This window comes from Drosophila mojavensis, unplaced genomic scaffold (assembly GCF_018153725.1).
Source record: "Drosophila mojavensis isolate 15081-1352.22 unplaced genomic scaffold, ASM1815372v1 contig_74, whole genome shotgun sequence".
Classification (NCBI taxonomy): domain Eukaryota; kingdom Metazoa; phylum Arthropoda; class Insecta; order Diptera; family Drosophilidae; genus Drosophila; species Drosophila mojavensis.
The window spans coordinates 28696-50716 of NW_025318899.1; the positions used below are offsets into that span (position 1 = coordinate 28696).

At 40.1% G+C, this 22021-nt stretch overlaps 6 protein-coding genes and 1 long non-coding RNA gene across 12 annotated transcripts; 3 read left to right on the forward strand and 4 right to left on the reverse strand.

Annotated features, from left to right (window-relative positions):
• Nucleotides 1–36: 36 nt before the first annotated feature.
• Nucleotides 37–1002, reverse strand: LOC26527393. Of its 5 annotated transcripts, none has more exons than XR_001448885.3 (2): nucleotides 914–1002; nucleotides 37–517 (listed from the first exon to the last, which is right to left on the reverse strand). It is a non-coding gene; the product is annotated as an uncharacterized LOC26527393 (long non-coding RNA). The 5 variants fall into 5 exon arrangements; XR_001448886.3 differs by having other exon boundaries at nucleotides 908–999; XR_006357533.1 differs by having other exon boundaries at nucleotides 862–982.
• A 435-nt stretch (nucleotides 1003–1437) lies between these two features.
• On the reverse strand, nucleotides 1438–3829 carry LOC6586342 (HBS1-like protein). Its single transcript, XM_002011920.4, has one exon. The coding sequence runs from the start codon at nucleotides 3531–3533 to the stop codon at nucleotides 1521–1523; it is 2013 nt and encodes a 670-aa protein (XP_002011956.1). The 5' UTR covers nucleotides 3534–3829; the 3' UTR covers nucleotides 1438–1520.
• A 77-nt stretch (nucleotides 3830–3906) lies between these two features.
• LOC6586343 (transmembrane protein 134) lies at nucleotides 3907–5982 on the forward strand. The gene is made up of 2 exons (XM_002011921.4): nucleotides 3907–4361; nucleotides 5572–5982. Exons 1-2 carry the CDS (start codon nucleotides 4183–4185, stop codon nucleotides 5918–5920), a joined length of 528 nt encoding a protein of 175 aa, XP_002011957.1. The 5' UTR covers nucleotides 3907–4182; the 3' UTR covers nucleotides 5921–5982.
• Nucleotides 5983–7119: 1137 nt separating this feature from the next.
• On the forward strand, nucleotides 7120–9701 carry LOC6586338. Its single transcript, XM_002011922.3, has 2 exons — nucleotides 7120–8123; nucleotides 8208–9701. Exons 1-2 carry the CDS (start codon nucleotides 8078–8080, stop codon nucleotides 9611–9613), a joined length of 1452 nt encoding a protein of 483 aa, XP_002011958.1. The 5' UTR covers nucleotides 7120–8077; the 3' UTR covers nucleotides 9614–9701.
• On the reverse strand, nucleotides 9644–14959 carry LOC6586339 (FACT complex subunit spt16). 2 transcript variants are annotated; one of them, XM_002011923.4, is made up of 9 exons: nucleotides 14751–14958; nucleotides 14227–14490; nucleotides 13867–14166; nucleotides 12628–13808; nucleotides 11699–12565; nucleotides 11373–11641; nucleotides 11172–11319; nucleotides 10956–11063; nucleotides 9644–10093 (listed from the first exon to the last, which is right to left on the reverse strand). In XM_002011923.4, exons 1-9 carry the CDS (start codon nucleotides 14817–14819, stop codon nucleotides 9937–9939), a joined length of 3363 nt encoding a protein of 1120 aa, XP_002011959.1. In that variant the 5' UTR covers nucleotides 14820–14958; the 3' UTR covers nucleotides 9644–9936. The 2 variants fall into 2 exon arrangements, with proteins under 2 accessions (XP_002011959.1, XP_015015780.1); XM_015160294.3 differs by lacking the exon at nucleotides 10956–11063 and having other exon boundaries at nucleotides 14751–14959.
• Nucleotides 14960–15249: 290 nt separating this feature from the next.
• Nucleotides 15250–19247, forward strand: LOC6586340 (WASH complex subunit homolog 5). The gene is made up of 7 exons (XM_002011924.4): nucleotides 15250–15401; nucleotides 15458–15560; nucleotides 15627–15818; nucleotides 15874–17103; nucleotides 17160–18544; nucleotides 18605–18976; nucleotides 19041–19247. The coding sequence occupies exons 1-7, from the start codon at nucleotides 15253–15255 to the stop codon at nucleotides 19192–19194; spliced, it is 3585 nt and encodes a 1194-aa protein (XP_002011960.2). The 5' UTR covers nucleotides 15250–15252; the 3' UTR covers nucleotides 19195–19247.
• A 157-nt stretch (nucleotides 19248–19404) lies between these two features.
• LOC6586345 (phosphoglucomutase) lies at nucleotides 19405–21895 on the reverse strand. The gene is made up of 4 exons (XM_002011925.4): nucleotides 21690–21895; nucleotides 21389–21635; nucleotides 19849–21067; nucleotides 19405–19786 (listed from the first exon to the last, which is right to left on the reverse strand). The coding sequence occupies exons 1-4, from the start codon at nucleotides 21765–21767 to the stop codon at nucleotides 19648–19650; spliced, it is 1683 nt and encodes a 560-aa protein (XP_002011961.1). The 5' UTR covers nucleotides 21768–21895; the 3' UTR covers nucleotides 19405–19647.
• Between the last annotated feature and the right edge of the window lie 126 nt (nucleotides 21896–22021).

Genomic DNA, 22021 nt, shown 5'->3' on the forward strand with positions numbered 1-22021 from the left:
CAGTTGTTGCGGCGGCTGTTATTATTATTATTGTTGCTTATGTGTATCGTTTTGTCTCCCTCTCTCTGAATAACATATATATCTATATAACTTGTTTTTTAGGCGTTGTTCGGCGATTGCTTTTGAGTTGCAGGTGCAGTTATTGCTGAAAGCAGTTGTTTTTATTGTTGTTGCTACTGTTACTATTCTTTGTTATTGCTGATAACCTTTGTGCCATCGAAGAACTCTAGCTGTATGAGAGTTATCTCTCTCTCTTCCTCTCGCGCTCTTTCGCTTGCGTTAACTTTGCTCAGGTAGCAAAGGTGCGTTTCTTTTTTTAATGTCGTCAAATTGTTGCTTTGGAGAAAAATTACGTTAGCACTAGCCTCTATTCGTGCTTCTTCCGCGAAGCTGACTACGACAACAACTTCCGTTTTACTACAGAAATTTCTGCTGCTATCTGCGGTTGGCGTTGCTGTTGCTGTGCAACAATGTTTGCAGAGTACTCAGTGTGTGTGTATGTATTTGTTTGTATGCACTGTGGAATGTAAGAAAGCAATAGTTGTATTTTAAAATAGGTTGCAGTATAAAATCGTTTTTTTTTTAGTATATGGTATGTTAGTGTTTGCTTTTCGGAATGTACTGCACACTTCATTCGTTTCGTTTCATTTCTTTTATTATAATGAACTCGAAATGTTCTCCTCGCTCACTCAGCGAAATTGCGCTCTACCCTCAACATTTTAATGATTCATTTTCAGAGTTGTCAAGCGGCTATGATGGAGATGTTAAGCGCCTAGCAATTCGCACACTTGTAGCATGCAAGTCAATTTTCGTTTTTGTTCAATAAAAAAATACTTTTAATAGCTATAGCACAATACTGACAATTGCACGTAGAACGTGCTTCATAAATTATTTTATTGGAACACACACAAACTTATTTAATGTAGCAGGGGAGGCAACAGCAATCACCCGCATGTCAGGCATACGGTAACTCTACTCGGAGTTTTACCTCGTTAGCGCTGCGCACAAAGAAGCTCTGTGTTGCTGTCTAAGCAGATTTCACGCGATTTCCGATTTATTATTCCGATATATGTATGCGCGTGCAAAATACTTTGCTACTGCTCGGGAAATATGCAATTTTTTTATTGATAACAATATTTAATTATAAGGTAAACAGATAACTCTTTTTCGGCTTACGCGCTTCTGCTTGCTTGCTCGCTCGCACGCTCGAAAGTGATTCATTTTCAACGTTGCCATTCGTCGCGACACACTGGACGAGTGGCAGCACTGACCGATAAATTTAACTAGAAATGGCAACATTAAACGAATTTTTTGCCTAATACTTGATTTGATGATATCAACATTAAGATTAAAAGAAAATTTTGCTTATTTTACCCAATTAAGGCATTCAATAAGTTTCGCAAGATTGTAAAATAAAATAATAGTTATACCAGCTAGTGGGGTTTTATAAACTTAGCTTTTATTTATTTACAACAAATAATAAGATTAACTAAAATTTCGTATTCGTAGATAGTAAGCACTCAGCGAATTTTAGTGACCATTCCGGCGGCTATTGTGACGCCTGCAACGCGCAACATAACGCGCCCAAGTTCTTTATAATCGGAATATCTTTCAATACAAATAGCACGCGAGGTCTCCAATTCGACCAGAGCACACGAATTCTGTCCGAGACAACGAGGCTTCTTCTTCACCACCTCGCCGGTACTTTTGTGAATGGATGCAGTCAGCTTGCAGACAACAGCTGGCTCGATCAGTGACTGGTGATGGAGCAGTACCGGATACCCTATTGTAATTGGCACTTTTACATTGAATACGATTATACGACATTGAAATCGGGTGGTGATAGGGATTGGCACTTGTGGGTCATATATAATACAGCCCACAGTAATGTTGTTCATATCAACGCCGCCTAGTGTTACGGAGATCTGATCGCCGGCAAATGCACTGGTCTGAGTTAGGTCATCAATGCTCAGGGATTTGACCTGTGCCTGTTCTCGGCTAGCACCGACGAGCACCTTATCGTTGACACAGAGTGCACCCGTCTCAATGCGACCCGAAATACAAAATCCAGATCCTGTACCCTTATAGATATCCGTTACGGACATCCTAAATGGCCGGTTAACCGCGCGTTCGGGTACCTTAAAGTGTTCAATAACATCCAGAAGATGCGGTCCGTCGTACCAGGCTTTTAGACCTGGCTCTTGAGCACTTTTTGTGAGATTTTCACCCGTTAAACCGGAACAAGGCGTAAAACTGACATCAGATTCCTTGAATCCAGCCTGCTTTAGAAATGATTTCAGTTTATGAACGATCTCTAGAAAACGCTCCTTGGACCAGCCCACTGTATCTAACTTATTGATTACCACACCCAACTGATTAACACCCAGCGAGCGAACAAGTATAGCATGTTCCCGGGTCTGCCCACCCAATTCAAATCCAGATTCAAATTCACCACGTGTCGCGTCAACGACAAGTAGCGCCACATCCGCTTGCGTTGCTCCTGATATCATGTTGGGTATAAAATCTTTGTGCCCAGGCGCATCGAGCAGCGTCACAATTTTTGTTTTTGTCTCTATGCGTGACTGGCCAACATCCATAGTAATGCCACGGGCACGCTCTTCGCCTGTTTCATCTAGCACCCAGGCGTACATGAAGCTCTGCTTACCCAGTTTCTTTGACTCCTGTTCGTGTTTGTGCATTAATCGCTGTGAAACATTTCCCGTGTCATAAAGCAAGTGGCCCATCAGAGTGCTTTTGCCTGCGTCAACGTGTCCAATAACAATCATGTGTATTTGACTCTTTTGCGAGGAGCGCTCCTGATCGTACAACTGCTGGGTATTACGCTGTGCCTGATCCTTCGAAACTTTGAATATGACATTAGTACAACGTCCTGCCTCGTCACCTCCTTCGGTAGGCGTATTCCGACCAGACACATTTGGTGACGCTGGCGCTTTGGGTGAGGCGATGTCAAAACCACGTCTGGCCTCCTTCACTGTGGAGAGAGTGATCTTCGTGGGCGTAGGCTTAGGCGCTGTTATAGTCTTTGCAGCTGGCGTCGTATTTAGTTTCAACATTGGCGGACGCTTGCCCTTGTCTTTATTGTTTGTCTCCTCGTTTAGTATTTCATCGAGTATTTTGTGTATGTCGTAGTCGAAACGCATAGAAGTCTCAACAATGCGGCGCTCAGAGACTGCATCCCCCACCACACTTCTCACTTCATCCACACAAGAACTGAGCTTCGCCTGCGCTGTATCATCCAGTTCCGGCATTTGAAAATTTTCCGAATCTCTGCGAGCCTTTTGATATTCCTCATCCTCCTCGTCGTAATCTTCGTCATCCTCTGCTTCCTCCTGAATATTCTTATTCTTCTTTATAAACGCTGACATACTGTGTTGTCCACGAGTCCGGTCAAAAAGCCATTGCTGATCCGTGGGCGAAACGCAATCGTCGTCAACAGAATGGCCATAGACGTCATCGTAACCATCGTACTCGTCGTTGTAGTCCATTCCGCGCACAATTCTGTGTCGTGACATCTTGAAGTTTATTGTTTTAAAAATTCAGTTAAATTTCACAATTATTGAATAAGTAAAATAGAATTTCGTTGAATTGCAGGCGACTGAAAGCACTGGCTAATGTAATGGGGCTACCATATTTTTTTTTTAGTAAACTATCTGGCAGCACAAGTTTATATGCTATAGCAGGATATCTAGGAATAGTAAAGAAATTGTTACTTATACTTTCACTGTGAATGGCTTATATTTTTAAGGAAAGATTTATAAAATATGAATACTATTTCTATGTATATTTTTGACGGTTGGATTGGACTAGAGTAACAGCATCGGCTCAAAGTTGCGCTGCCAGCGATTACGTGACCGATATTTTTAGCGATACTTCTGTTATTCCCTGTTTTGCGCATCACTAGACTACCCACTCTTCTCCTCCCTAAACACTATCTTTTGTGTCTCGAAAATATTAAGAAAAACACTGAAAATCATTACGAAGTAACCAAAAATAATAAAGGTTAAAAACACGCGTATCACTGTGCCGAAAAATGCTGGCGACGCAGCAATAAGCGCTCGTTCTTCGAGTCTTCAGTTATTGTGAACAAATCGAAGGCCTATTTATATTTATTTACAATAACAACAAAGATTAAAGAAAACAACAGCAGCAAGAAGAAACAGTATGTACAACAACGGTGCTCGGGGCTTCTCCATACATGACGCGTTCGAGGAAGAGGAAGAGGAGGCGATACGTGTTTATGGCTCCACAGTGATATCTACGCCAATGCGCGGCGGCGTTAGTGGCAGTGCCAAACAAGGTCGCTCTACCGAAGATGTATCCATACGCATACAGGATCCAAAGTAAGTTCGAAACGAGTTCCCCTCACCGCTGCAACTGGTAATAATGGTACTGATTTTTGTTTTGAGTCTTCGAGTGGGTAGCAGTTGCTTGACAGTTGTTGACATCATTTGCCCATGGAGTCGTGCCAGACACCCTTTACAAAAAGTAATCTTGCATCGTGTATATACATATTTGGACAATTTAAAATTTCAAAACTTTTTATTGGGCAGTACAGTAGCAGTTCTGTTGACTGTATATTATATGTATACAAATCCTTCTATATAAGCCCAACAATTTTCTATGTAGTTTTTCTCAGTTTATTTTTGACACTGTTTCAACCACCTCGCAAGCAGTTGCTACTGAAAATTGTATTATTGCTGACTAAGAATCACTTTAAAGCTCGGCTTTATTTTACTAGGCAATCATAAAAATTATATACAGTAATTTTAAGTTTTAAAGCAGCTGTTTGCCAAACCAACTACAAAACTTCTAACGTTACCTTTTGAGAATGGCTCATTTTACTTTCCGCTTCTTGCCGGAAGCTCTCGTAGCTTTCCATAAAATTTGCAGTTACATGTGTGTGTGTAGGTACGCTGAAATAGGCGCGTGCGTGCTTGATTCATATAAATAATATTTACAATTTGTTGCTGCTCTTCTGTAGCCACTATTGCATTGGTGGTCCATTATGCATGCATGTCGCGTCTCAAGGCACAACTCAAGTAGCTAAAACAGTACATAATTATGGAGATTATGGCAGACTATATTGATGATAATTTTTTCAATTGTAAAAAAATTATTAATTTTTTTGATTTATTATTTTGCATTATTTAATTTTTTTTGCACGACATCCAACACCAAGATTTGAGACTGGCCTTCGGTTGCGGTCGAAGCAACGGGCTGCACTTGTTCGACTTCATTGCTGTTGAGTACATTAATGTGAACATACATATATACATATGCACAATTTTATTATCAGTATAGTGCAACCTACAATTGAATGATGAACGGTTGTCCGGGAGAAATATGATTACGAATGATTTCGAGTAGTGTTGTCCTCTTGGTCACGAAATTTTATTTATCATATCATCAGTATCATTTATTATGGGAAAGTGGGCAAAATATGACAAAATGCAGAAAATGACTAGGAACCAGATATGTCCAATCAAACGAGATTCTGTTGTACACAACTACTTATACTTATACTTATTTTCTTCGGCTCTCAATTTTCAGGGGCTACAAGTATGCCGAGGACACAACGTCGCGTGACAGTGATTCCCTAATACAGGAATATGGCAATCTGCCCACAGAGGAAACGAATACATACTGCTGGCGGCATCCAAAGGTACGCGAAAATTGGCGCACTGTCCTAGCTGCCTTTACGTTGCTCGTCGTGGGCACTGGGTTATTTGTAATGGGAACCTTTGCCATCGCTGATCCACACAATACATCACAGGGTGTTGTCTTTTTTGTTGCTGGACTCATTTGTTTTATACCAGGCGCATATCATGTTGTCTACATTTGGCTGGCGGCTAAGGGATATCGAGGGTTTGATTTTTATCACTTGCCCCTGTTTACATAAAGTCAGATTCTTAACAGAGTGTAATAAATAAATTTATATTGCATTGGTTGATCCAATTTGAATCAGCAGAGAAGCCTCCCGGACAGCATTCTACACACACACACACACATATATATATATATATATATATATATATATATATATATATATATATATATATATATATATATATATAAGTGTGTAATTAACTAAATACGTTATATATTTGTATGTTCTCAACAACTTACAATAGATAAACTCAAACCTAAAAAAAAAACAAAAACCCCAAAAAATCGAATTCTATCCTTCATGTATGTATGTATTAAAAAATTTTTTGTTATACTCGAAAGAAAAATGTTTGGTATACCCTCAAAGTGTAAAAGATACGTATAAACACTATTACACACAGACACATTAGAATTTAATTTATTTAAAATGACATCAAAAACGAAAGACTTTGTATGTTGAGCCCGACTTAGTGTTAAAAAATTATGTAAGCTGTAATTTACTAAAATTTAATTGCACAAGAAAAAAAAAATTGCAAACTAAATCGTAGCTTCGCTCCCTGCGCAGAGAAGCTAACAAAAGGTTTATGATTTTTCAAACACGAATCTATATATTATTTTAATTAATATATATATATAGGATGCAACTTAGTTTGTATAATCATTCAGAGAGTACAGTGCATTGCTAATGATAATTATTTAACAAACAACTGTCTTGAGAATTCTAAAAAAAAGAAACCTTTAAACCAAAAGAAATTTATTAGTAATGTAAGTGAGCAGCAATATATGCGTTTTATAAGCTATAAAATGCGTCAATCTTCGAACCTAAAACAATTCTACCCGTCCTTTAATGAAATTATACACATAATTTACTGGCATAAATTCACACACTCATCACATAATAGTGAGACAAAAGTTTTTTATGAATTTCTTATTACATTTCGACGTTTAGTTTTTAATGCTATAATTTTTTAAGTATGATAAATGCGGTTGTAAAAAAAAAACACATTAATTTAAAAAACTGAAAATTTTCATATATAAACAAAAATTAAAGCACAATTATAATGTAAATTATTATTTTTTGTAATTATATACGGAATTTTTACGTTTACTAACAATGTAATAAAATTTGCTTTATTTTTTTTTTCACATATTGTTGGGTTTTAATTATAATGCATATTGAAATATATTTTAATTTTTTTTAAGTTTCTAATTTGTTTTATTTTTTGTTTAGAAATTTATGTATTATTTTCATTCCTGGTTTTTTTTTCATATTTCATATTTCAAATACGTACAAAATTTGCTATAATTTATAGACTTGACAGAACTTTGTGCTTAGCAAAAGTTTCTCAATTTATTTAGTTAGCATTTGAAAACTTCTTGATTAGTAAGATAAGCATTAAATACATTGTCTCGTATGTGTTGCTCAATAATATACTGCAAGAAAATCAGATAAGTCAGGTGCATTTTTGTAGTTTATGTTTTGTATTAAACGTTGCTCGACTTTGAATTTGACTTTAATGATTAACTATTAAGCTTTAAATGTGGTTGACTGAGTAAACCCCAATGAAATAAAGTGCATGAAATTACCAGTCAAACGAATCTATTATTATGATACCTTGTCCTTTATTTTGAAGTATGCGTGAATGGTATATTAAAATACTGAGTGCCCTTTCACCAGTAAAAATATTTGCGGAGTCAATCTAACATCTGGTATCTCAATATGATTCGGTAAGTCTTAAAGATTGATTATTTCATATTGTTCAACTTGGTCCAGAACAAGCATAAATGCAATTCTAAGTTTTATTCAGCAAGTGACATTAAGTGGAATGTTCTAGGGTATTAGCCAGTTGAGTATACCTAGGCCTCCACCAAGACAAGTTGTCACCAGGCATCGACCAAACAGCGCTAGTCGCCGGCACGATAAGCTGGTCTAGTCGGGGCTTGGCAACAGCAATCATATGATATTCATAAACATATCCTCAGCAGAAGGTGTAGGCAGGGTATCTGGTATATGATAGGCCCTTTTCTGCATTAATGGGTTCTTGTCTCGTGCTCTGAGCGTTCAATAGCACGAAATGGAAAATTTTACCGTCTTAAGCACATAAATCTAATCTAAAAATAATAATCCACGCAATCGAGTTGCGAAAATTCGTATCGAATTCAGCCAGAGATGTATGATCCGGAGGCAGAGTCGGATGACGATTGCGAAGTTTACTGTAAGTAGCAAAGGAGTCGACTTAACTCGCAAAACAGAGTTGAGTTGAGTACTAATATGCCGCTTATGTTGGATTATTATGCAGTCCTGAAGCCTGTGAACGAGTATAACATTGTAGACAAGATTAAGGAGGCCAATAAACAGCTGTTTGCGCTGTACGAAGATGATGATAGTATCGGTCAGCTAAGTGGCAGCATTGCCACCAACCGTAAGGTAACCTTTGCACTCAATCTAGAAAATTACGAGCCCGTACATCAGCAGTCAACCCAGGAAGGACAGTATAGTCCGTCCTCTGAGATGTTGCAGAAGTTGGCGGAGCTGAAGCTTCAAACCGAACGCGAGCGATTTGCACCGATCGAGGAGGAGCCTACAAATGAACTAACGAAGATGGATATGGAGCAGAATGCAGCAAAGCCAGATTTGGAGGAGGAAATATGCGAGGAAATTTTAGATCTTACAGAAGTAGAAAACAGCAACAGTCAAAGCAAACAATCTGCACCAGCCGCTCTGCCTGCCAGCATGGACTACGGGGACGATGACTTCTCTGACGTGGATGAGGATGATCTGACGGCTGCTACAGAGACTCTTGCCAGAGACACACAAAAACTCCGTGTAACACGTCAGAACACATTCGATTTGAATAATGAGCATATGGAAGAGGAGTCGGACCAGAGGAGTTTAACCAATTTGCTAACTGAGTCCGATTGCGAGGAAGATGAGCGCGTTGTGAACGAGGCGCGCATCAAGCTGCGACAAGCATACAAAAGTTTGTATAAAACATTAGATGTTCGAGGGCAGGAGCAGATTAGTCGTCTAACTGGAACCGACAATGTGAATGAGGATGTAGAAGAGGATGACCTCTCCGTTATTGTGGCCAGTTATATACCCGAAGATTTTGAGCTGGACGAACACAGCGTATATTACAAAAAAGAAGACGGCGCAGAGCAAAACCTGAGCACCAGTACCAACACCAAGACATTCTTTAATGCCCGCCGCTTTAGTTTTCGCCGTCGCTCCAGAGCCACACCGATAGCAGCATCTACAGTTGCAAACGTGCCGGATCTTAAGATGAACTATAAGCTCTGTTGTGAGCACCGTCATGCACTGCAGAAAGAGAAGTTACCTCATTACACAGGCTATATGTCCGAGTATGGGCTGAGTGCAAGGCAGCTGCAGCAACGTGAGCAACAGCTGCGACGCAAGCAACGCAATGCCATAGAACAGACGCTGAATCGAAACGAACATGAGCTTAAGAAAATGCAAGATAATGAACGCGCCTTCACAACATGGCTCAAGAACAAAATGCGCTATCCCATCAACAAGACACGAAACATGTTCGATGCAACTCGCAGACGAGGAACTGTAGCAGCTGTGACCAGTCCAAATGCTCACCCGAAACGAGAGCCGGAGCAGGAGTTGCGCTCGAGTCGCAGACGTGACAGCCATGAGGTGCATGCTTATCGTCATCTTTTGGGAAGCTGGAACAAATAACACTACGATAACTACATAGACAAATCTATATACGTATTATAATTATTTAATTTGTATTACAATTTTTATAAATGATGCAATAGACGCAGAAGAGAGGTATAAAGTTCGCGGTAAAATAGGTTAGGTTAACATTTAAATACAGTAAGGTGTAAAAAACGGATTGTATTGGAAAATTTTGTGTGGGGAGTGGCAGGTGTGTGTGCCTCCAAAAATTTACAAAATGGATGTATTTGTTTTGACTGTTTTGAGTGTTTGTGTCTAGTGTGTATTTGTATGTGTGGGTAGTTCGTGTCTATCTCAACTACCGCTGGTTGTGTGTATGGTTAACGTCGTGATTTCTTCGATTTGTGGCCATTGTCTCGACTGTCTTCACGTGAACGTTTGCGATCCTTATCCTTGCTGCTATTTTTATGTCCCGACGATGAGGAGGAATGATGCTTGTCCCGATTATGATATTTATCCTTAGACGATTTCGATGGGCTTTGAAAAGAGAGTAATCATATTATTTACAAATTAAAACGATTGTATTCGGTAGTTGAACAGTCTTCATTAGGTAAAATTTTGAACAGAATTTTGCATAGTTTATGAAGTAGATTTTATATTCTATGAAGAAAAAAAAAAAACATTTAATTGCGCGATCTACCTAAAAAATAAAATTTCGTCCGTAATCAAAGAACGACGCTTTAAAGAAAGTTCTTAAACTCCTTTTGATTAGTCAAAAGCAATTAATTTTTTATTAACAGGAACTTGGATTATATAATAATAACAGTAATATAATAAACCCTTAGAAGCATAGAATTTTTAATATGTAATACTTTTCCATATTCTTAAATAGCACCAAATTAAAAGTCTCTATACAATCTTATATTTGTATTAAATGAATTAATTTAAATATATGTTTTGCTGATTGTTATTGCCAGCCTCTAATTGCTCATTTCATACTATTATATCTTATGGTTGATTTACCAATCTTTGTCTAAGATAAAGAAACTTTCAAGTTTTTTTCTACCAATTTTTAGTTCTAATCTAAGCATATACATGTATAAGTAATAAGTCTCTACATCTAACTTCAAAATACACTATTTAAAGCATAAGCTCCAATTGCTTTTTAGAAAGTTATCAGAAATCCCTTTTAGTTAGTTAAAGCTATAACAATGCTAACCCGATTAATAATCTGAATTACTTCATAAATAAATTCCAAAAATAATTAAATTTGAAGCCAATTGTGTATGATCTTTGTGGGATCGAATAATTAAAGTGAAAAGTGCTTTATAAATGTTGTGCGTGTAAAATATGTGTATGTAAATTCGTTTGGCGTGCGTGTGTGAATACGTTAACAAACCTAGATGAGCTGCCATGTTTGGAGCTGGAGGATTTTAAATGTGAGGAGGAGGAATTCGACTTATGCTTTTTACTGTTCGACGATCGCTGCTCCTCGCGCTCGCGACGACTGTTTTTGCGTGAACAAGTATAGTAATTAAACAAATTAGAGAAGAGAGAGAGGATTTAAAAAAAAAGTATATATATGAATAGTGGATATCCTTGGAGCTCAGCTTACCTGTGCTTCGAGCTTTTGCCATGTTTCTTTGTATCGAATTTTCCGTTCCGTTTATCGTCGGTGTTGTAATCATTGTTGCGATCTTCTTCTGCGGCCTCACGCTCCAAGTCCGACCAATCCTTACCAGATTCTTCATCGGAGCCCAGCTCTGGAAGTTAAGCATATATAAATGAAATTCGATAAGTCATTTATTCAATATACCATCACTATCATCGCTTTCATCCTCTGAGGCTTCCGAGTACTCGGAATCATCTTCATCGGTTTCATCGTCCGATTCAGCATCTGTTGGATTATACGCTTCATCCTCTTCTGATTCAGCTGATTCGTTTTCATCCTCGCTGCCTGATTCGGGATCCAGAAATGTCCACCCGCCTTGTTCGAAAAATCCTTCAGGATCATCTGTAATGGTCTTCATAATCTTCTGCCAGTTGAGCGATTGCACGCCTTCCGAGTAGCGTATGTCGCAAGAACTATGAGCACAATAGGTTGGGTAAAAGACTTATGAGGTAAATTTAGACATCACTCACTTCAACCATTCCTTGACGTGATCTAGCATATTCATAGGTATTGCATTCACCATTGCCACCTTTTTGTTGTACTCCTTGAACACAAAGATCATGTCAAAGTTACGTAAATGGAACTGAACGCGCTCAAAATGCACCAGCTCCACATCGTCCAGAGTGATTACAAATGGTGGCCATTCGGTAAGATTGACCAGCGACCCAGATGTTGGCTGCAGCGTAACAGTGCTGCGGAAAGGCGCACCAGGGAAACCCAATTCACGGAACGGCGTATCGAATTCGACTTGTGCCTTGGTCATCGCCTCAACCTTTTCGCAAAAGCTTTTGAACGCCGTTTTAAGCTTGTGACGGAGCTCACGTTCGGCTTGCTCGGCAGCTAAATCGTCACGATCGTGCATATGCTGATGCTTGCCCAAATCTGTGGTAATTTCTCCAACCTCAGTATAGAACTGTACATCCACATGTTTCTTTTTTCCAAACATAATTGCATATTTCAAATGAAAATGAAGCAGTATAATCATTTCACCATCACAAGGCTGAAAGAAGGCGCTCTTTATGTTATTGTAGAGAATGTCCACCTTATCGCCGCGCACGGAGATGTAGCGAAATCCATTAGTATGTGCCTCCAAGCTGCCCGTCATACGTTTTGTTACAATATTGGGTCGAATGTACAAATCCTTTAACTTAGGATTACCCTTGTTTTGTGACAATATGAGCGTATCTTGTTTAACCAAATCCTCTTTTTCACGCTCCTCAGCCTCACGAGTTTTGAAACGTTTCTGCACCTCCTTAATCAAACGGAACGCATTGTTCAGATTGGCAGATGGAGCTGCTACTTCTCCATGTTCCTTCACGTTCGAGCTGCGATAGGTGCTGCAATTGAGAATACAATATACAATTAACTGATACTCAGAGAGAGTACGTTTTTTACTTACACTTCCTTGACAAAGGTCGCCTCTGGTTGTGGATAGAGTCCGCCTTCGTTACGTCCCATTGTGGCGCCAGGATGGAAAAAATTAATGCGCAGATACGTATACTCACCCTCCACAGACTGAGATATATTCTTAATTGTGGATATGTGAAAGGGCACCTGAATGCCAAACACTGGCATAATGACTGTCTCATATTTTTTGTCCACATACAATTTTAGCTCCTTAACTTCTGGTTCACGAGGTATTTGGCTCATGGACTTGTAAGATACTGTATTCTTGCGCACTTTCTCCACTTCCTTAGAATTGCCCTGCTTGGCCAAACGTTCCCGTGCCCGTTCGTTGAGCTGTTGAGCTAGTTCACGTTGGTGTTCCTTGCGCTTCTCCTCGGTGTTGATCTCATTGCGCAGCTTGGACTCGAGCACAGCATTGCGCTTGCTGCGACCTAATATTTCAGTGCCTTGATCTGCCTTAGCGGCCTTCTTATCATCCGTATCTTCCTCTTCGTCGTCATCATCCTTAATGAAAATACCCACGTTTTTTATTTTTTTCTTGGAAGGGGTCATTACACTGGCTGGACCCTGATCTCCCACCAGCACAGTGTCACCTATGAACAACGCATAGGTTTTTCCTTCCTTATCAGTGGCATCGGGATTGGATAAATTCGAAATGCCCACGTGCAGATTGAAGACCATGTTCTTTTTAATAAGCGCTTGACACTTAGGACCAATGACGATTGAGTTCTCACGGAATTCCAGACCCATGGCAAATCCAAAGCTCTTGGTTAGATTCTCTACCATGCTCGGCTTTTCCTTTTTTACATATGCAAGTGTCTTATCGTATACCTCACAGAGCTTGGCGTCGGGGATAAGTAGTTTGAGTATCTCCTCTTGTACATTTACCAGAAACGTGTAGTTCTCCTGCATCGCCTCCGTGGGGTTAACCAAAAACGTACGCGAAATATTGGAGCAATAGGATTTGTAGCGCGCGCCCAGCGAGCACACAATCACCCCAAAGTGCAAATGATTTTTATCAGCAGCTGCTGAAAATTTTAGGCTATAAGCGCCACCAGATTGAATAATTGGAGGATACGCCATGTCAAGCAGTCGTGGATCTAAGCCGCTTGTGTATTTTTTGTCTGCTATAGCTGCCTCGCAGCCGTCCGCCAGCTTTGTGTGCTTAACTTTCTGCAAATAATAAATATAAATATGCAATTGGATGAAATTTGATTGAGGTACAGCCTACCCTATCCGAATCGATGATGTCCATTATTTCATCTTTAAGATACTTGTTGAATATTTCCATGGAAACCAGCGATGCTTTACGTATATTGTTGATCTCTGACTCGTCTTTGGGGCACATTAAGTAAGCAATTATAGTACTAATATCGACATGCTCAAACTTGGCAGCAGTCAAAAACTTTTTCCAAGATTCGCTGAATTCGCCAGGAAAAGCATCCTTAGTGAAAACACCCAAACGTTTGCCCTTCTTCGAGTTCTGCATTGCTGTAATTAGCTTTTCAAAGTTTGCCTGATCTTTGTCGTTCTATGGAGATAAAATTTGATAAGAATTCTAGATAGTATAAGGTTTACATGCAAGACTTACACGATCCCGCACGAGTAGCTTGATCTCCGGTACACCATCTTCACTGATATTTTGTGCTTGCTTAAGGAACTCAATTTTCTTTTTGCTAGTCAGAAAGTATATGGCGTCTGAAGCAAAAACTGAAATTGTGTCGGTCAGCTCGTAGCCAAGCAGCCAAAGCTGCAATGCCATGGACTTTGAATAGATGACATCCTCATCGACACCAACTACGCTCATGATGCAGTCCAAATTGCTGAGCACATTGTCGTGTCCAGCACTGGGCGCCTGTTGAATAAATTCGGAAATTTCGCATTATAAAGAAATTAAAAATCATGCGTTCTAACCTAAATTGCTTTTTGAATTGTTTTGTTTTCTATTTTGCCAGATATGACCAACAATTTCACAATATTTGGTAACCATACTTTATTAAGGCGTAATTTCATTACATTATCGGGCGTTGCAATCAACGGGGACCCGAAAAACTTTATAAATATTTATGAATTGTGGGCCCGGCAGACAGAGAAACAGAGAGTGAGATTCCTTACCTTCCATTCTGTATATAACCGTTTAATTCGACGAACAAATGATTCTTTATCTATGACAAAGCTCGACATTTTGTCAGCCAAAACTTAATGCGTTGATAATATGTTATCCGTCTTACTTAAGAATTAAACAAATTTATAGCGTAAATTCCGCCAGACGGGCGGTTTGCAAAAAAAAATGCGCGGCGGCCAACGCGTGGACATTCACGTGTTAACGAAAAGCACTACATATTATCGAGTCCGATATTTGATTGCAATCGATAAGAACAGTGCTGTGTAATACATGCTGAATTTATGAAAAAAATGTATTTTGAAAGTATTAATTGGTTTACATATAAATATTATTATTATAAAAAAAAGCGGATTATTTAAACTTTTAACACAGCGTTCTAATTGACGATTAAGTGTTAATTTGAATAGACCCGTGATAATTTACGTTAGGAATAACGATTGCCTTCGATATAATTTAAAGGCGTAAATTTCAATCAGCTGTTTGTATGAGCTTATGAGCTTTTTTTTTTTTTTTATAAAAATGAGCGAGTTTCTTTCAGAAAATAATGCGTGCGGACAAAATTTACTTAATATTGTCTCTGTGGGCAACTCCATAATTGCAGAAATACTGCGACTTAAAGAATATGTTCCTAACATTTATCGGTAAGCTTGGTAAAGGACAATTTTGAGTTCAATTAATTTTTTTTTGCGCATCGTAGGTTGGAAAACGCAGCTGATAAACAGAAATATGCGGATATTATATTAGACTTTAGCTATTTCAAGGTAGCTGAAGCACATGAAAAGAAGATAGAGGGTAGTCCGGTAAGTGTACGGACAATATCGCCAACATAATATTTAATCTAAATAGTATATATAATCTATATATAGGAGCTCAGCGACTTGGACTTGGAAACTCGCACAAATCACCTTCCGCTAATAACACGCTTCTACCTGGCCTTTCAGAGTATACATCATTATGCTACAGATTTGCATCAGTATATCGAAGAGCTAAATAGTGGTTATTATATACAACAAACGCTGGAGACGGTGCTGCAGGATGAGGAGGGTAAACAGTTATTGGTGAGTGAAATTCAGTGATAAAAATTTGGTCCTTAAAGTTAGTCTTGGTTTGCAGTGTGAATCGCTATACTTGTACGGCGTTATTTTGCTCGTCTTGGACTTACATATTCCTGGTGATGTGCGGGAGCGTCTTTTGATTGCCTATTATCGCTATAGTGGAGGTGATGCCACACCCAGCGGCGATGATAGCAACATTCATGATGTTTGTCTACTGTTGCGCTCCACGGGTTATGTACAGCCGACACAGAACCAGGCGATGCTGCCAGTGAACAAAATAGTGTCTGTGCCCAGCTATCCAGAGTCTTACTTTGCGCGTTTTCGCTTCGATACTAATTTTATAGATTTGGTTTTGGTTCGCTTGCGCTGCGACGACATTTACAACCAGCTGGCCATCTATCCACATCCAACGCATCGAACCACAGCATTGTCGACTCAGGCTGTGATGCTCTACGTTTGCCTTTACTTCGCGCCCCAAGTGCTGCACACCCAAAGTGCTCAAATGCGTGAGATTGTGGACAAGTTCTTCAACGATAACTGGACACTTTCCATTTATATGGGTATCACTGTAAACTTAATTGATGCCTGGTCATGCTTCAAGGCCGCTAGCACAGCTGTGGCCAATGTGGTTACACGTAGTTCACTTGAACCACTCTGCCAGCAGAAGCGCGAACAGATGAATAAAACGCTTCAAAAAATCGGAGAGATTGTACGTGAAGGTGTCTTGGATGATGTCTTTGTACTGGAGCATGCCAATCAGATAATTGTGTTGATGCGACAAGCTAATGTGCTGTTACGTTGGTATTGCCTTCACACACGACCCGCCGTACTTATCATCTTTAACCAGGCGACATTAGCGCAACTACATCAAAAATTACTTGCTGCACTCGAATTTGATCCTGGCATGCTCTACCACCTTTTGCTGGGTTGTGGCGAATTAGAGCTGAATGTTAGGGAGCTGTTGGCTGAGCTTCAAAACAATCGCGAGCAACGATGGACGCACAATCGGGATGCTGCAATTCAATATCTGAGAGAATTAAGTGAAGCCTTTGGGGGATCACGACCATTGACCAAAATGGAAGCGAATCCTCATCTACAGCAATGGTTTGGTCAGATAGCCCATCGTCTACAAAGACTGGAGGTCGGTAAACCCCAAAAATCGGGACGACTGATCATACAAGCAATGCAGGCATTGGACGAAGTCCAGGAATATCACAATTTACATGCAAATATGCTGGTCAAGCAGCAGTTGGAGGAAACTCGCGATCTACTAAATCAGATGGCACAGGTAGGGTTATGATAAGCCTTAGATATAATTTAATAATTTGTGCATATATCTCATAGTTAATAAACCTCAAGGAAGATATCGAGATACACATTCAGATGATTAGCGATTTCAGCTACGCCTGGTGCTTACTGCAGCGAGATTTCACTGTGATCATGCAGAATCACATTAAAGCCTTGCCACGCGCTGTCATTAGTATACGAGCTGTGTTCCTGAAGCTGGCCAGCACGCTGGAGGTGCCCCTGATGCGAATCAACCAAGCCAAAAGCGAGGATCTGATCTCTGTATCTAACTATTACAGCACAGAGCTAGCGAACTTTTTGCGACGTGTGCTTCAGATTGTGCCGGAGACAATGTTTAGCATTCTGGCAAGAATTATACAGCTGTTAACTAATGCCATTAAAGAGTTTCCAACACGTCTCAGTAAGGATAAGATACGCGAATATGCGCAGTTCGAAGAGCGTGCGAAGGTGGCGCAGCTCACCAATTCCATTGCAGTATTTACCAAAGGTATACTAATGATGAAAACGACTTTGGTGGGCGTCATTGAGCTAGATCCCAAACAGCTGCTTGAAGATGGTATACGTAAGGAACTTGTCAACCACTTGGCTAACGCCTACAATTTAGGCCTTATATTTACGCCAGAGAAGAACAAGACGTCTGTGCAGTTGCTCCAGGAGAAGCTCCAAGCGCTGGCTAAGACAATCGAGGGCTATCGCCGCTCCTTTGAGTATATCGAAGACTATTTGCGTGTACAGGGCCTGCGTATATTGTTAGAAGAATCGCAGCGCATTATTAATTACAATGTGGAAAAGGAATGCAATTGCTTTTTGCGCAACAAAGTGCAGGAATGGCAATCCCGCTTCCAGTCTCAAACAATACCAATACCAAACTTTAAGCCATTGCAGGGAGATACCACCAAATCGAACAATTTCATTGGGCGTCTCGCAAACGAAATATTACTTTGCACGGAACCAAAGCAAACGATTTATTTAGATTTAAAGTGCACGTGGTATGAGAAACGTGCACCGCACCAACAGCTTCTACCTGGTTCCGGATTTTTCAACGTGCTACGCGAGGCTATGGCACCGGCAGGGATGGTGGGCCTGGAGAGGCTCTATGCGCACATGCTGGCAGATGAGTTGAAGCGTAATATGGGCAGACTGCAAAAGAATTTAAATACGGATCGAATGTGGTGTGATGCGCTGAACAGCCTGACCAAGGAGTTAGAATCACGTGACTTTCCCGGTGAAGTGGCCAAACAACCGCTTAAATATTATCAAAGCTATACACAACGATGGCTAAAGGTGTGGCCCACACTCCTCGACTGGATGCTTTCTATTGGACATAAACAGCTGCTGCGCCGGCATATTGCCGGCGAGCTAAGTTTTAGCAGCAAGTGTGATGCCAAGTTGCTGGAGAATACAACAGAAACACTGAATCGGTAAATCGGGTGGATAAATCTGAGCTTGAAGAGTTTGCTTAATCGTTCCCTAATTTACAGGGCCTTGTTGCTGGAACTGTCGTCTAATATGAAACTATACGATGAGCAGGGCATGAGCATGCTCACCGAGCTGCAAGAAATACTTCAGTATACGGGCAACTATGATCCTCTGGAGCAGATCTTTATGACCCCCAAAAATTCGCACAATATGTCCTTATTTCTGTTTCTCTTTACCATTGCGCATGTGGGTCGCTTGCAGCATTCTGCAAATACGGACTGTTTACTTCCAAAGTCTGCTAAAGATGTCATTGATTGTGTGCCCTTAATTCTGGGACTACTAACAGTACTTCAACAATTTCACAAGAATGTTAAAACGCTGTATATCTCCTATTTGTGCCAGTATGTTGTAACTGTGGCCGAAGCACAACTACTGTGAGTATAAACCTTGTGAGATTTTGATGAATATTTAATTTTGCAAACCCTATTGCTTTTATAGAGATAAGGAGGTATTGGGTGCAGATGTTATTACTATGCTGCACTTCCTGCAGACTTTCGTACGTATGGCTGGTTTACCGCTTAGTGTCCTGGAGCAGCGTGTACCTAATATGCTTTTAAGCGAGTTTGATTATTTATCAACCCCTGTAAAGTAACATTCAACTCTAAGATAAATTTTGATTTTGATAAATATATACACAAATATAAATGTTTTTTCTTAAATAAATTGTAGCACACTTTTATGCGTAAACCGCTGGTGCTAGTTCTCAAATATTTACGAAAAGTAACAATATGTAATTCAATTCGAAAAATATTATGTGCATTGCATATATACTGTAAATGTAAAAAAGAAAAAAACGATAGAATGATAAATAAGATTGTTTTATTCACAATCTCAGTAAATAAAATCGTAAGTAAAACTGATTTAACTTTAAATTAATTATATAATTTGTGGGTAAAATTTTTTGAATCCCTCTAACATATTCAATTATAATTCACAATTTTAATTTTTCAAACTTTGGTTGAAGCTACAATCATTTTAATATAACAAATGCCGAAATAGGCTGCTAGCAACATCTAAATGGCAGTTGATTCTGTAGATTTCTCGCTTATGTGATGACAGTGGGTGCATTGCGCCCAGTAAACTTCGGAAGCTGTGAGATTTCCAATGCAATATCTATTAGCGGTTTCAGCATAACACTCGCCTGGCCCAGCACATTCTGTTTCTCATAAGAGTCGATGTACAAGCTATAGGCAACAGAGATCATTTCAATAGTAAATACAAAAAATACGTTATCTTAAATACATACCGTACGGTAGCTCCTGAGCTGCCTGTGCCACTAAGACGCATCACAATGCGGCTGCCATCGTCGAATACAATACGTAATCCCTGCTTGGTGGCCAAGGATTTGTCCACGGGATCTGTGTAGCTGAAGTTGTCCGCTTCCTTGACTTTATAGGTCTTGCCCTCGCTGGAAAAGCTCTTGCCGACAAATTCTGCAGCTGTGATGTTTTTCTCCATAGTGGCCATCATTTCGTTGCAGGGTTCCAAATCGCATTCTTCATAATCGTAGCGTGTGAAGTAGTTGCGTCCATAAACGGACCAATGCTGCTTAAGAATGTCCTCAATGCTCTTGCCAGTGTGTTGCATAACGGAAATCCAAGCGAGCACCGCCCAAATACCATCTTTCTCTCGTATGTGATTGGAGCCAGTGCCGAAACTCTCTTCGCCACACAGACAGAGACGTCCTGCGTCCATAAGATTACCAAAATACTTCCAGCCGGTGGGTACCTCGAATACCTCTTTTCCCAGCTTTTTGCCTACTAGATCGACAGCTGAGGCAGTGGGCATACTGCGTGCAAAGCCTTGTACTCCATTCTTTTGGAAATACGGGATTGCATCGAGATAATGCGCTATGACCGCCAAAGAGTCGCTGGGCGTTACAAAGAAGGCCTTGCTGCCGATTATCATGTTGCGATCGCCGTCGCCATCAAAAGCAGCGCCAATATCATAATCACCTTTGGCCACGGTCTCCACTAAATCCTTAGCGTAAGTTAAATTTGGATCTGGATGAAGTCCCCCAAAGTCGGGCAGTGGAGTGGTGTGAACCACAGACGCCTCCGTAGCACCTAAACGGTTCAGAAAGATCTCACGCACATAGGCACCGGTTACACCATTCATGGAGTCGATGCGCATCTTTAGGGGCTTTCCATTTGATTTGCCGCTGACAAAATCGTGCAGCTTGCCGAAATCAAAGATCTCCTCCATGTGACGTACATAGTTAGCTACAGAGTCAATGACTTCCACCACAAAAGGCTTGCCGCCAATGTCGTAGTTGCTGACGCCCACTTTTGAGATGTCAATCTGCAAGCTTGGCACCAGTGTGTAAGCCTTTATAGTAGTCGAAAGTTGGTAAATCTTATTGGTGAAGGCATCGGGCGCAGGTCCTCCATTCTCACAGTTAAACTTAATTCCGAAATCATTTTCCGGACCGCCAGGATTGTGGGACGCAGTCAACACAATACCACCTGAAAAAAATCCATTAATTTTAGAATTATTATTTTTACTGAATTCATATTTTATTCTTTAAATTTTAAAAAAATTTGCTCAATCGAAACAAGTTTTGTTTTTTCTTTTTCAAAATATTTTTGGAGACCATGACTTGATGACCTTGAAACCCGATCAAAGATTTAGGGAAAGAATTATTATTATAGTATTCATATGCGAGTATATTATATATGTATGTATTTAAATTAGAATGTCACTGAGCAAACGCCTATCTTTATCAGCTTCTATTCTATTGTGGATTACAAGTTATCTTTAAATCTTGATTAAGTAACTGCACTTACCCAGCGCTTTGTTGTGGCGTATTAAGCTGGAGACGGCAGGCGTCGAGAGTATCCCATTCTGACCCACCAGCAGCTTGGCCACTCCATTGCCTGCACAGATGCGAATAATGAGTTCAGCTGCCTCCTTGCAGTAGTAACGTCCATCGCCTCCTACAACCAACGTTGACCCTACCAGAGCTGTACCATTAGCTTCCAGAATGCATTGTACAAAATTTTCCGTGTAGTTGGGCTGCGTGAATACTTTCACCTGCAAAGCTTACATTTAAAAAATTGTAACTGTAAATTTCCATTTCTAATAGACTTTTTTGCGTAGTCCGCTAGTGCCTGGTTTTTGGCCTTCATATGGTGTAGTTTGCTTCGTTTCCACGTTTAGAGACATGCTTCGGTTGAGTTTTCCAGCTGCTGGTTAAATTCTGACTGTGGGCGAGTTAGTGGCAGCGCTAACAATCTTTTCTGTGTGATGAAAAAACGAATTCTGCTGCTGGTTCTGTGTCGACGCACTGATAAACGGACGACTCGGCTGTAGTGATACTAATAGGCGCTATCATGCTTACTTCGTGCAATTTGGCACGTAAAGTTGATTCATATTTTGTGTGCAGATCATTTTGTTGGGTGGTTGAGCGAAATCATTCG

What these genes read in the sequence shown, in the direction of transcription:
- LOC6586345 (XM_002011925.4), bottom strand. Translation starts at nt 21,767, where the DNA reads ATGTCTCTAAACGTGGAAACGAAGCAAACTACACCATATGAAGGCCAA. An exon ending in CTAGCGGACTACGCAAAAAA is followed by an intron (nt 21,636 to 21,689) that starts GTCTATTAGAAA and finishes TAAGCTTTGCAG; the next exon opens with GTGAAAGTATTCACGCAGCC. An exon ending in AGCTCAGGAGCTACCGTACG is followed by an intron (nt 19,787 to 19,848) that starts GTATGTATTTAA and finishes TGTTGCCTATAG; the next exon opens with CTTGTACATCGACTCTTATG.
- LOC6586343 (XM_002011921.4), top strand. Translation starts at nt 4,183, where the DNA reads ATGTACAACAACGGTGCTCGGGGCTTCTCCATACATGACGCGTTCGAG. An exon ending in ATACGCATACAGGATCCAAA is followed by an intron (nt 4,362 to 5,571) that starts GTAAGTTCGAAA and finishes CTCAATTTTCAG; the next exon opens with GGGCTACAAGTATGCCGAGG.
- LOC6586342 (XM_002011920.4), bottom strand. Translation starts at nt 3,533, where the DNA reads ATGTCACGACACAGAATTGTGCGCGGAATGGACTACAACGACGAGTAC.
- LOC6586340 (XM_002011924.4), top strand. Translation starts at nt 15,253, where the DNA reads ATGAGCTTTTTTTTTTTTTTTATAAAAATGAGCGAGTTTCTTTCAGAA. An exon ending in TATGTTCCTAACATTTATCG is followed by an intron (nt 15,402 to 15,457) that starts GTAAGCTTGGTA and finishes TGCGCATCGTAG; the next exon opens with GTTGGAAAACGCAGCTGATA. An exon ending in ACAACAGAAACACTGAATCG is followed by an intron (nt 18,545 to 18,604) that starts GTAAATCGGGTG and finishes CCTAATTTACAG; the next exon opens with GGCCTTGTTGCTGGAACTGT.
- LOC6586338 (XM_002011922.3), top strand. Translation starts at nt 8,078, where the DNA reads ATGTATGATCCGGAGGCAGAGTCGGATGACGATTGCGAAGTTTACT. An exon ending in TGACGATTGCGAAGTTTACT is followed by an intron (nt 8,124 to 8,207) that starts GTAAGTAGCAAA and finishes ATTATTATGCAG; the next exon opens with TCCTGAAGCCTGTGAACGAG.
- LOC6586339 (XM_002011923.4), bottom strand. Translation starts at nt 14,819, where the DNA reads ATGTCGAGCTTTGTCATAGATAAAGAATCATTTGTTCGTCGAATTAAA. An exon ending in GGTTATATACAGAATGGAAG is followed by an intron (nt 14,491 to 14,750) that starts GTAAGGAATCTC and finishes TTTATTCAACAG; the next exon opens with GCGCCCAGTGCTGGACACGA. An exon ending in AAACATGGCAGCTCATCTAG is followed by an intron (nt 10,094 to 10,955) that starts GTTTGTTAACGT and finishes CTCTTTTCAAAG; the next exon opens with CCCATCGAAATCGTCTAAGG.